This window comes from Gekko japonicus, unplaced genomic scaffold, assembly GCF_001447785.1.
Source record: "Gekko japonicus isolate JY-2015 unplaced genomic scaffold, Gekko_japonicus_V1.1 scaffold400, whole genome shotgun sequence".
Taxonomy (NCBI): Eukaryota; Metazoa; Chordata; class Lepidosauria; order Squamata; family Gekkonidae; genus Gekko; species Gekko japonicus.
In genome coordinates, this window is record NW_015165246.1 from 139,212 (window position 1) to 152,962 (window position 13,751).

The 13,751-nt window shown below is 39.1% G+C and overlaps 1 protein-coding gene across 1 annotated transcript; it reads right to left on the minus strand.

Moving 5' to 3' along the window:
• Positions 1 to 2,115: 2,115 nt before the first annotated feature.
• On the minus strand, positions 2,116 to 10,749 carry TDRD15 (tudor domain containing 15). The gene is made up of 3 exons (XM_015410075.1): positions 6,990 to 10,749; positions 4,504 to 6,950; positions 2,116 to 2,196 (listed from the first exon to the last, which is right to left on the minus strand). The coding sequence occupies exons 1-3, from the start codon at positions 10,747 to 10,749 to the stop codon at positions 2,116 to 2,118; spliced, it is 6,288 nt and encodes a 2,095-aa protein (XP_015265561.1).
• Positions 10,750 to 13,751: the final 3,002 nt, after the last annotated feature.

Here is a 13,751-nt window from a genome sequence, read left to right on the forward strand (position 1 = left end):
TCAAGTTGTTCATTAAACCTAATTCTCTGAGTAACCCAAGCACACAAAAAACTTCTGAGGCTGTGAGATGACATGAATACACAGGTCTGGCTCACACTGGAGGTCTAAAGAGGGTGACTTCCTTGTTCTTGACGGCTGCTATAAAAAAAACCCACCCATTTTGTCAAAGGATGAGCAAACATGCTCGCTGAGTCTGTAGCTGGTCAGAATCAACTGTTGCTACAGCCAGATGGAGACTTCTCCCCACTGAGAGATTCTTGAACCAGGCACAACAGATATGCCACTTCTTAAGTACGAGTCACTGCATCTTTCAAAATGTACTTTCTTTTTCAATAACTCTAACATACATAAAATACTAAAAACATCTCAGGCAGAGTCCACAGCAGTAGAGACAGAGCTTCCGCCAGCTACTGTTCTCAGCAAAAAGTCATCTAAAAGCCAGAGGATTATCAGAATGGGCATCCAACACAGCACAAGACATTAAACAGAAACGTGAAGAGCATCCTGGTGCGGTCATGGATTTTAAATCCTATCTCTATTACACATACATGTATCTACAGATATATGTGTATATATACATTCAATTATATAACATGAGCAAATAAAGTATAATCTAATAAAAACTATTTAAGCTATGACAACAAACTTGTAACAGAAAAAAACAGGTAAAATATTCACAGTAGATACATCTGTATTACCTTTACTACAAACTGTTAAGCCACTAAAGTGCCATGTTGTTTAGACAGAGAACATTCTTGTGTTACCTAACAAATATTTTTCTTATATACACCAACAGTGTAATTGGCTTTAATTTATATTCCATAAATTGTGCTGGGACTCACTCATTTGAGACTGGGCAGAGATTATTACAGCCAAATATTGAATAGTTGCATTAAAAAAAATAGCTTTGTCCAAGTGTGTGGGTGCTAGATCCACAGTTTACCTGGAAGTAAGCACCAATTACCTATTTCAAATTAAGTTTGGAAGGGAAGGGAAAGTGATTCTTGGGCTATTTTTGAGAGGGCAGATCTGAGAAAGTAGAAACCACTTTGGGTTTGAAGTGGAAATTTCCACACCTAAGCCATGTCAGAATCATTACCTGCTTTGGTCTTCAGCTACAAAGCGATGGGAGTAATTCCCTCTACAGCAATGGTCTGCCATAACCTGAGATAGTTCATGGAAGGGCTGCATTTTAATGTCGTATCCCTGAGGCTGGTTAACTTTTGCTGCTTAGAATTACAGGCAAACTTACACAAAATGACAATGACTTAACATTTTAATTCAACAGTAATTAGGATTTTTTATCATGGAAGAGAAACACTACATCTGTCTAACTGATATCAAAGAAATGACCAGTATACACTGCGTAAGAAATGTAAAAAATGTGCTGGAAAACATCCAAGCAACAACTAGCACATGACTATACGAACATAAAAGCAGTTTCATCTACCTTTTTGGCATTTCAAAAAATATCAAATCAAGATACAAAATGACAAAGAATATTAAAAAGGATGGTGAATAAGCACACATTCAGTGCAATCCTAAGTAGCCTTCTAAATTCACTGAAGTCAGGGAGCTTAGAAGGATATAGTTCTGCTTAGGACTGCACTCTATGGCCAGCTCATTGCCAGCATTGTAGATCTGAGCCCCAACTTTTCAAGCTCATGGTGGGAGGTCAAGAATACAGCAAAACAAAATAAATTAATAATTCCATTAAAGATATTGATATTTAAGAAAATGTGTTTTCAGTTTTTCCACAAATGAATGTTTATCTGTTCATTCGTATTCACGTCCACTACTTGTACTCAAATGTAGAAATCCATCTAATCAACTTTTACCTAGAAAGTAAAAGTATAATTAATGTAATAAAATACAAACAATGGCATATATATTTACTTAAAAGTTTATATATATAATAGATACGTAGACAAACATATCGTCTGTAAAATTCCGATCGTTAATGAAGCTTTACCCTCCTTTTTAAACATAATATATACTGGTTTAAAACAGCATCAAGAATTAATTTGGAATATGAATTCTTCCCCTCTACCAAACATACTGTTGCACTGCAGCTTTAATTTTGCAAGCTTTTTTTTTTTTTTAACTGACCTGGAATTATCCATCTTTGGTTTCTAAGGCTTGGCTCATATGCAGTAAACCCATGTTATTATGTCCAGGAGCATAATGAACTACAGCCTAATGAGAGTTCATATGGAGAGATCATTATGAACCAGCACTTCCACATGGACCATATACTTCTGGGGCCAAATGAGACATGATGGCATCAGTCCTGCATGTCTGGAACAGTTCACCATGAAATCTGGACAAGGGTCGGGATGGGGTGCAAATTTAAAGTACAATAAAGGCGGGGAAGAGCTGAATCTCTTCCCTGATTTTCCCCTACCCCAAAGCCACTTTCTGAAAAAGCTGCTTTCCTCCCAGTGGGAACCCAGAAAAAAAAAACAATAATAGGAGGAAAGTGGCTAAAAACGGTGTGTGTACACACCCCGGTACGAAAAGAAGACTTTTTCTGTCTGACGAACCTTGTTAGTGTCATGGCGTGGGGATATATGCCCTCCAGGAATTTCCTGGAGAAGTTGGCAAAACACCCCACTGGGACTCCTAGTGCAAGAAAGGGCAAATAACAGGTAGGCAACAGTCACAGTAAAGGGCAGAATGAGAATGTTCTACTATACGTTCTGCTATATGTTTCCTCAGGTGACTAAAGGACTAACAAAATATTGCTAACCTGCTCCCAACACCACTACAGAGGATTACAGCACATGGATAGACCCCCTGCTGTTTAACTGACCTGGGGAATGAGCCACATCTGATGCATGGATGATGATGCCCACACCAAGCAATCAGCTTAGGATCCCCAGCCTGAAACCAGAGCAACACTACAACAGAGGCTTGACTCAGGCAGTGATGCAGCTGGAAGATTGACTAGAGTAAGGCAAACACACAGTAGTGGTGCAAATGGACATCACCTTCTTAACCCTGACACCACTAAAAGCAGCTTCCAACAAGGAACAGAGAAGTACAATAAAGTACTATAAATACTACGGACTACAGCACCAGTATCCTGTTCATAGCTGCGTTCCCTATGCAAGTCTCTGGGTGGGTGGTATATTACCTACCAGTCATGTCTGCCTGTTAGTGGTTGTATCTCTCTGTTGTTATTGTCATTTTAGTTATAGCACACAACTGTGGATCTGTGGGCACAGGACTGGGCAGGTCACTGAGGATCCCAGCTGAGATTGAGAGAGAGACTGTCTATCACCGGGCTGAACCAGAAAGGCTTGTGTTAAAAAATGCCTAATCCCAACCCTTTTAAACCTAACAGTAGAGTGGGGCTTCAATAAGACATTATGGTCTCTATAGGAACTTCAGTAAGACATGATGGTCCTTTAAAGGCTGTCTGTGGCACTGGTGTGATCCCACAATCTAGACAGCTCCCAGGAGCAAGTCAATCTCTATAGAATTTATGCACGCACTTTCTTCAACAAGGGCAAATGATTAGCTCCTGCATAACTCCAAAGAGATGTTCCCTTTAAGTAATCCTGATGGTAAGGCTGCCCATCTCAAAAGCTGACCTGCAAACTCCACCCCAAGGTTGCTGGAACAGGGTACAGACAATAGCACCCCCCACCCTGCCCTAGTGATCCTGCCACAGGCAGGTACATGTTTTCACAGTGACATCACCTACTAGTTTATGCTCTTAACTGTAGAGGTCAGGTATGAAACCTGAGACCTTCTGGATACAAAGCTGATGCTCCACCACAGAGCAACTGCCCCACCCATGCTATGCTAAAATCCAAGAAAACCACAACAACCTCAAGAACTGTGACCTTGCTTTGCTCCAATATGTGTGCTCCACTATGCTCCAATATCTCAAGAACTGTGACCTTGCTTTGCTCCACTATGTGTGTTTGTCCTTCTACCCACTAGATACAGCTGCAGGTACAATGCATCAAAGCCTGTTAAAACAGTTATTCAATACCCTAATGTAGTCCTTATGCTGCCACCCAGATATCTGAAATCACCTCAGAAAATACATGAAATCTGCGTAACTGGTTATCTTACCTTCACTTTTGATGGCAACAACTGTCCAGAAAGCCCTGAGGCTCTTGAATATCAAGCCATCAAAGCAAGTATTTATTAACATTCTTCTAACTGGTACAACTTTTAGGTCAGGATCTGAACCATGCTTAGTGGTCATCTTTTTTGTTGCTGATTTTTACGTTTTAATTTTTCAACAGCAAATATCACATCATTGATATTTTAAACTGTTTCTAAAACAGGTTCTTAGTTTCAAAAGCAAATTGCCATGTGCATGTAAAAATGCCATTCAGCAAACAAAAGTCCAAAGCCCCCTTGGACATGTACACCAAGCGGTGAGTGAGTGTTTGGATCCCACTCTTAAATCAGATTTGGCCTGATATAATTCTCACTTAATACATATAAAGGGCAAAATTATTTTAACGTACATTTGAAACTGACCTTTCTAGCACAGTGTTTACTTGAAGGGTTCTCTTCAGTAATTTTCATCACATCTAGAATGGTACTCAATCCAGAAGGGTCAGACATCTCATGTGTCGCCTTTGTGGATACATCTGTGGGATAAGTATTCTTCAGTCCCTCTCTGCGACAACATTGGCCAATGGAGGAGCTGTTATACTTCAGAGGATCCTCATTTTTCCTTCTTTTGCTAGATAAAGCTGATTTCTTCCGCTGCTGTCTCTTAGAGAGTTTTTTAGAGCTGCGCCCTCTTGGGCATTTGTTACACGTATACTTGAACAGCAAGTCTTTTTTTTTGTGGTACTCTTCCTTTCCTGGCTGTAATATTATCCTTACATCAGAGCTTTTCTGACTACCCATTTGCAATGGATCGTGCAAAATCTGTGAATTCAATACATTAAATTCTACCCAATTAATTGACATGAAAGAATACACAGCACATCCAGAAGCAACCAATACATCTACTGCACTGGTCCCCTCACATAACACATCTACCTCCATCTTCATCCCACAGTACTGTCTGAACTGGAATAGAAGACCTTGTCTATTAAGAAACTGCTGAATTTTACGTTTTGCCTCATCATTCCACTGCTCCCCAAGAACAGGTGACACTCCAAATAAACAGCAAGGATAAGTCAATCGAGGTAAATTCACAAGCTTTTCTGGGATAACTTTTAACCTGTGGAACTCTGAGATGGGGATGGGAGCCGATATTCCATCATCTACAAATGTAAGCATGAACTGATCTGAGATTTCAGAAACTTCAACTCTATTCCATTTTTTATTAGGCTCGGTCTTTATCAAGCAGCTTGCACCAATACAAAGAAGATTCTTTGGCATAGTTGGCAAGTTTTCTGGGAGATCAGAGAGCAGCTTAAACAATAATTCCATAGTCTTAAATGAGTCTTCTAACTGGATGCAAAAATTTGAAGGATTACTGACTGATGTGACAAAACCAGGATAATGCCTATTGTTCTGAAACTTTGCCCATGAAATTGAACTCCATCTAAATGAATACTTGGGCACTGTCATTTCCACATTATTTAAGCCTCCCAATAAGTTACATTTCTCTAACATTCCTTGATTAAATATTTGAGGCCAACATTCAAGCAACAGAATCCCATTCACTAAAATGTCTACTTGCCAAATTAAAGGAGATTCTAGGTACCTCAGAAATAAAATCTTTATCTCCTGACCAATTAACATCTTCAGGACTCTCTCAAAAGCCAGGCTATCTACATTTCCAATCCAAACCCATTTACAAGGTACTGCACTTCTGGGAATAGTTCTCATTTTGCTACTCAGCCTCCTTGTATCACTGAATGATACCATTTCGTATATTCCCAAATCCATGAAAAAAACCAGCATGCTCTCCTTATTCATAAACTTTTTTATAACTTCAGACCGATGCCATTTGAAAGTTATTTTTGATTTTGTCAGGCATTCTAATCCTTCTTGAATATTTTCCACTGCAACTGGCATTTGCTCTGCTTCTTGAGTAGTCATCATATTCAGATTAAGTAATGTTTGCACATCCTTATTTAATTTTACATAGAAGTACCCATTTCTGGAAATGTGACCTATTTCAGCATTTTCTAGCTGTCCAGGGTTTATTTTTTGGTAGGTAATTTTAGGAAGACTTGCCCAAGTAGAGCCAGACTCATATTCTTTATATATGATTTGATAACTTTGGTCATTACCATCAGTACCTGCATCTGCCACTGACAGCAACGTTATGTCTTCTGCTGCATGTAACACAGGCATGTTCTGTAAACTTACACTGATTTCTGTCTGCATTAAATCCTCAAAAACAGATATTCCATGACAGAAAAGATCAACTGCCCATTGTTCTCCATGTTGTTGTAGAAACTCACAAATTACTCGCTGATTATTTACTTTACTGACAAAATAGGCAATAATATCCTTACTCCAGTTTTTACTAGGCAACGCACGTTTTGCATGACTAATGAAACAGTGTGCACTCAGTCTTGGTAAATTTACGAATTTTTTCCCTATCTGATAGATTTTGGATGCATTCACAGTTGACGAGTTACCATAGTCAATGAATTCTGCTTCACAGAATGCTTCTGATTTAACTTCTCTAACAACAGCTCTGTATACGCAATGATCATCTTCATACTCTGCTAAGACTAGGTCACCTTCCTCGATGTCAGCTTGTGGCTCTAAAACCAGTATGCAGCTATTCAGTTCTTCAGCTAGCTTCAAAATTTTATCCTCATTTTCTTCAAGATGAATATAGAAATTTGATGGACTCGTTACAAAGGAAACATAAACCGTAACTTTGGAATTTGGCTGAATGTTACATTGTACAAGATCGCTGTACTTTTGCTTAGCAGAAGAACTCTTTTCTTGCCTTGAAGGGCTTAGTTGATAGCTATGTGATTCAGTCATATTATTTGTAGGCATCTCTTTGAATTGTAATGATGGGTCATCACCAAGTTCTCCACTTGTACTTTTATCTTTCTCTGCCAAAGTGTTTTGCAAGACCAATTCTGTATTTTCACAGGCTACTGGAACTTGTACAGACCTACTGCACTGTTTCTGCAGATCAACCACAGTTTCTTTTCCATATTCGGCGTATACGTCACCATCATTCTGATAACAAGAATTTATTTTATTCTTGGTTTCTCTTTTAACTGCAGTTATCTCTTCTTTAGGTTTCTCATTTTGGTCCTCAAGAGGCTTTTCTGTGTCTCTGTTTACATATTTTGGATCCTCATTACACTCTGTTGTACTCTCTAATAATAATTCTTTAATCTGCTTACTTATTTGTAGATTCTTATCATACAACTCCACACCAAGCTGGCCATCAGATTCTTTAGCTATTATTACTGCCTTTAGTTCTTTACCTAAGAAATTCTTCTCAAACCATTTATTTATTTCAACTGGAATTTCAGTATCTTTGAGATCCGACAGGTAACACTTGACAGCTTGCATAGGGGTGAACAATATTTCTGAAGCATGATCTGGAATATTAATCAATTCATCCTTTGCCACCACTTGTTTATTCCCAAAGTCCACAAAGTATACAGGCACGTAATCTGATGATCCTACAGGAGATGCCAAGACCCTGTAAAAGAGGCCATCTTCAAAATATTTGGCTAAGTATAATCTGCAGGTGTTTGTTTGGCCTACACAGCTTGCCACATGACTGATCTCTGTGATTTTCTGAAACAGGTTATCAATATCATCTGCATTTCTATTTAGTTGGCAATAGAATTTTGTAGGGCTGTGTATATGGGTTACACACACCTCCTCTACATTTCCAATGTTTATATCAAAAGATGAATAGTAAAAACTATACAAAGAGAATGACGGTGCAAACGATCTTGGGCATTCGAGAGAGCAGAACTGGTCATGGCCACAGTCTAAAAGAAACTGCTGTACTCTGACAGATGGAGTCCACAGATCAACAACATTATATAAGCAGCCAGGGTTTTTAATAATAAGGGCTGAAATGGTGCAAGTCAGCAGTCCACTGGAAGAAGAAAGGAAGGATTTAAAATCATTACATGCCTCTGCAGTCCAATTATCTGGATCAAACTTTAACGACTGAGTTACACTACTAAGACAACATCTGAATGCTTGACATTCCAACGTCAGAAAATCAGGAAGAATAGCCTGAACGTCTTCCAGCAAAACACTTACTTGATTCCCATAGTCTACTAATACAACTTCAATTCTGGTTTTGGATATGTATTTCAGCATACAAGCTCTGTACCACTTTCCATCCTTAGAATCTCTCACAACACAGGCAACCTGTCCATTTTGATATGGTATGGTTTGAGTATTATAACAAACCTGAATTTGCTTCATTAAGTTACTCAGCTCTGGTAATTTAGCCTGCAGCTGGCATGAAAAGTCACCTGGTGAAGTACTATGACAACATGTAACACTGAGGACAGTTCCTGGTTTAAACCGATGTTCTTTGTAAGGGCAGACAGTGCTACTTTCCCCAGACATTTTCCCATATCTCTCACAAAGTATTGTCTCCCATCGTGGGAAATCAGCAGCAGCCTTTTTTGTCAAAGGATAAGTATTTAGCAATTGATTAACATTTCTACGTACCACTCTGTTGTTATTCTGCATAAGGTTTTTACACCGCATGTTTTTACTTCTAAGTTTTGAGCCTTGCTCTTTAGAATCTTTTACAGTGTTCAGCAGCGGATCTGGCTTTACTTGCCAACATTCAGCATATCCAGCCTGAACCATAGCTGTGAGAACATCAGCTTGCTCGGAGCCATTCATACACTGCATACTGACACTATACTTATCATTTTGCTTTCCAACGACATGAAGTGAGACTGGTTTGCCATACACCAAGTTTTTAAAGAAGTCTGTTTCCTTTTTAATCCATATATCTTCAACTGGAAATGCACTAGCAAGCGAACAACATATGGCTAAAGCTGGTAGCTCCTGGAACTCTGGAAGAAGAGTTATTACATCAAAAATTGACACTGTTTCAGTATTTCCAAAATCCAAAAAATAAACAGTAATATCACTGTCAACCACTTCCTTGATGACAGCCCTGTAGAAATGCATGTCCTTATTGTAGCGTGCACAGCACAGCATTCCAGGTTCTGGTTTTTCAAGAATTTTATCACCCGTTTCACCTGTATCATATACATCTGAAACTCTATCCATCAAGGTTTCAAATTCATCTACATTATCGTCTGTTTGAACCCAAAAAATTGAAGGATTCACTACATACTCCACAAAAGCAACACAGACAGAGTCTATTTTCATTTCTGCTGTCTTGTAAGGTGTAGCTAAAACAGCATTTAAGGAACAGCCCTTCGTATTTGAACAATTTCCGGATTGTAACATATTCCTGTGAGCAGGTTCAGCAAAGACAGGGCTGACATCAGGAATTCTCATATCCCCATACATGTTAGCCATTTTTGTCTTGAAGGAAGGACCATACTTTGGAAGCACATCATTTCTCTGTGGCAGACATTCACCATCTGTAAGTGTTTCATGCTTACGCAGTGTAACATAATACAAATGTTCATTAGCATTGAATAAGTCAATGTGGACATAAACCATACTTTGCCTTAAGAGGGCCTCCTTAAATTCTTGTAGCTGACTGCTTCTTACAGAATCAATCTGATCACTAAGACATGATAGAACACAAGGAAATGAAAATGTAGGTACCGATATGAATTTTGACTGAAGCTTCAGAACATAAGTGGAAGGCACAGCTTCACGACTGCCAATGTCCACAAACCAAACCTTCACACTGTTATCAGAGAGAAGCTGTTGTATCACTCCTCTGTACCAATGACCATCTTTTCGTTTGGCTGCACAGAGGACTCCCAAACTGTCACAAGATGGAATATTTTCTCTATTAATGGTTTCATAATATGAAGACATACTTCTTGTCAACGCATCAAGCTCTGTTAGACGTTGCAGTGGCTGACAATAAAACTTACTTGGACTGACTGCCACTGATATTTTTGCTAGCTCTACTCCACCAACTGATAAAAGTGGCTGTAGCCAACCAAAAATGGGCTGACAATCTGGTTGAATCCTAGCATTACAGGAAACTGAATCTGGTCCTGTGTATTTCTTTTGAATTAAATCTGACATCTGTTTATATAAGGGTTCTTCCGGCAATTCAGCTAACAGTTCTACTATAAGATGGAATGAGTCTCCATTAACAAGTTTTCCTAATTTCAGTTCTACCACATCGCTAGTAACTTTTGGCACATCGAGAAGAAATGTTTGGTGTGGCATAATGGCTTGTACGTGGCCATTAATTTGCAAGTTTTTTAAGGATGAAAAGTAATTCAGAGCCTTGGGAGACCACTTTTCTTCAACAGGAAGTATATTTGCAAAGATTCCACAAACCATTTTTGGAGGAAGCTGAAACAATTCATCAATGGCAGACGCAATGCAAGTATCACAAACTGCCAGTTTTTCCCCGTTGTCTATCAGAAATACTTCATAAATGTGGTTCTTCTTTTGTATTACTCTTCCTCTGTACCATTCCCCACGATCTGGATCTTCTACTAAACAAAACTCATCAGACCCAATGCAGTCTTTCACTTTGGATACCTGTTGTATTTCATTTTGTAATATATGGTAGTCAAACTCACAGTCTGTGTTATAAGAGCCCTGAAATTTCACAAGAATGTCCTTTGGGTGGCAGTATACGTTAGTTATCTTCAGATCTACATCTATGAATTCTGTTGGCGATAAATCCATTCCACCTAGAAAATCAGCACAAAATATGACATTCTCAATAATATCTACTGTCTTTTAAGTTTAATGCTGTTAATTTGATAAAGCCTGTCCATACTATTTCAATATTTTTGTTTCCCCTGAGCAGTGTCAACAGCATGCATACACAAGCATACACTTAAAACCAGCATTTTATAAATTTTTATTCACATTATTTAAAGCCCACCCTTCTCACTGGGACTCAAGGTGGATTACATAAAGTAAGACAATACAATCAGTGGGATGGGACATCTAGTCAACAATCCAAGAGGATATGGATTGTAGAAATCTGGAATCTGGAATTAACTGAATAAGGCAAATGATAGAATGCACTGGTTATTTATTTTAAAGGAGCTGAAGATATCTGCAAAATGAATCACAGCCTAGAGCTGTCTATATTTTCTTTTTTCTGTATATAAAATGTGGAAAATTTAATAAATAAATTAATTTTAAAAAAGAAAGAAATCTGGAATCAACCAGAAATCTGAAAACAAGTATATTTCTCAATAAGTACCTTTCTGAAAACTATCTTTCTTTTGCTACCGTACTGCCCTATTACGTGTGTAGAAAAGCCCTCTTGGGACTGAGGTTACTCTTCAAATAACAAGACAGTTCTATAATTTCAAAACTTTTTTACATAGGTATGGGGTCGCGAAGAGTCGGACTCGACTGTGCGACTGAACAACAACAAAAAATCTTTCACTAACAAGCCCTTCGTCTCATCAGACTGTGGCTCACTTATATAATGAAGGGGATTTACTCACAAGCTAAAAGGGAAAGAAGCCAACGACAAGGGTGAATAAAAACCAATGATCTTTTTGATTTTTTTTTCTTTAAATAGATATTTCCTCAAACAGCATTATACCAAAAAATCCTATGTAAAAATAGTTTTAGGTGCATTATACCTCAAAGATATCTCATTATGGAACAGGCATTATTAATTTTTAATTCCATAATTTGAGACAATATTTTCATGTGGTGTTCTAAGTTTTATAAGTGAATTCCAATAATTCATGGATGGGGGGGTTCCTGGAGTGAGGATGGTATCAGCTGGCTGTGTTGGCTGCCAGAAGCTCAGCGATAGCCAGAGGCATCAAGCTGGCACGCTGGAAGACTCCTCTGGGAGATGCGTGCATGTCTGCTGTCAACAAAGGGACATAGTGACTGAGGGGGAGGAGCTTGGCCTCAGGGCAATGCAAGTTAACGGAGTATTCTGGATAATAAAGTGCAGCAGCATAATAAAGCCTTTACTGTATATGTTTACAGAATACACAGCAATTATTCTCTAATGCTGAAGAAATAATCTTCACGTTCTGAGTTACTTAAACCTTGTTTTAAGGAAGCATTTCACTCATTCCAAAAAAAGCAAAACATTTCTTTTTTTCAGAATTCCTCAATATTTACAATGTCTCCACTGGAAATATTGAAGGAAAATGCTGAAGTGGGAAACAGGTTTGAGGCTTTCCCCCCCTCAAGTTTTTCCTGGCCTTCATGTCTCTCAGTGTGAAAAAAAAGGACACAAGGGAGAAGCACTGGGGTGAAGGGGGGGGGGATAAAGGAGCACACAGCCCAAAAGTATATAATGTATATGGCACCAAGATACGTCTAGTGTTACTTCTGAACCTACATCTAACTTGTGAACCTTTAAGAATCAAGGTGGAGGAGTAAGAAGAATTTTTAAAGTTATTTACTTTATTTGTAGTCTGCCTCTCTGTTGGAGCCTTAGCCAGAAGCTCTGAAGTTCGCAGAAATTCCAGGAACGATATGCAAGGTCCACGTTTGCCTACAAAGAGATTTTTAATAAAGCATCACACTTACAGAAATAGCAGGGCTTCAATCCACTGGGCCTTGAACATACAAAGCAAAGCCAGCCAGAACTCAAGATGAGATACGTAGCTAAAACTAAGCACCTTATACCACAATTGCTGGCTGCAAGTCAAGAATAGCATCATCAAAGCTACATCCTAGATACTGAGAGATCTTGCACCTGGTACTCAGTGGCAGAATAAAACAAATCAGCTTTCTAGATAAGAACTCAGAAGAGTGTGAATGAAAACATTATCTTGGGAGGAGCCTGTCGGCCATTCTCCCAGGCAACTCAGAAACAAAATGAAGCTATATAGGCTATACATTCTCTCAGTGAAAGTCAAGGAAGTTTACACAGTGTAAACCAATGCAATCAATACAATGCAACATCTAATAAACAATGTAATCAGCCTAAAATTACAGAAATTTGAAACGCAGCAAAAATGTATTAGACATTAGTTATGTTAAACAATGCAGAAAATGATCTTAGATAAACAGAAGACAATGCAGTGGGACTAGGATGATACACACATCAACCAGATAATAAATACTGTACACAGTCCCATTCTTTTATAAAACCACCTTCCAGAACCATTCTGTAATTATATATATAAATAAAAACAACTATAACTAATAGTGAAGTCTGGCCCCCATCTGTGGATATCTACATCCGTGGAACAGGGCTACACTGACACTAACTTGGGGTACTCCCCAGGTTTGCAGAAAAAATCTGAAACGTAAAAAAAACTAAACCCATTGGGAGCTTTAATTCCCCCCAGATTTTTTTTAAAAGATGTATTGTCTAAGCATGCACGCACAGACCACACACTTACCAGTTGAGCTGGCAGCAGCCACCACTGCAGGTATCCACTCCAGACCTGACTACCATGGTAGTGGACACCGGGAGGAGCTCCAGGCCCAGCTATCAGCATGGCAGATGCTGGGAGCAGCTCCAAGCCTAGCCATGGTGGCCCAAACACTGGGAGAGGATCCAGGCCCAGACACAGTGGAGGACTCTGGGAGCTGCTCTCCGCTCAGCTGCCATGGCACAGTGCTTTGGGAGCCACTCCAGCCCCAACTGCATGGTGGAGGACTCCAGGAGAGGCTCTGGGGACAGCTGCAGCAGCAGCAGACACTGGGAGTCACTCAGAACTCAGAGCAGCTTTCAGGCACTGTCACTG

Excerpts from the sequence above, each read along its gene's own strand:
- TDRD15 (XM_015410075.1), bottom strand. The coding sequence starts at position 10,749 with ATGGATTTATCGCCAACAGAATTCATAGATGTAGATCTGAAGATAACT. Across the intron at positions 6,951-6,989 it reads AGAGAAAGATAAAAGTACAA|AGATGCCTACAAATAATATG; the intron begins GTGGAGAACTTG and ends TACAATTCAAAG. Across the intron at positions 2,197-4,503 it reads GTAAACACTGTGCTAGAAAG|GCTGTAGTTCATTATGCTCC; the intron begins GTCAGTTTCAAA and ends AACTCTCATTAG.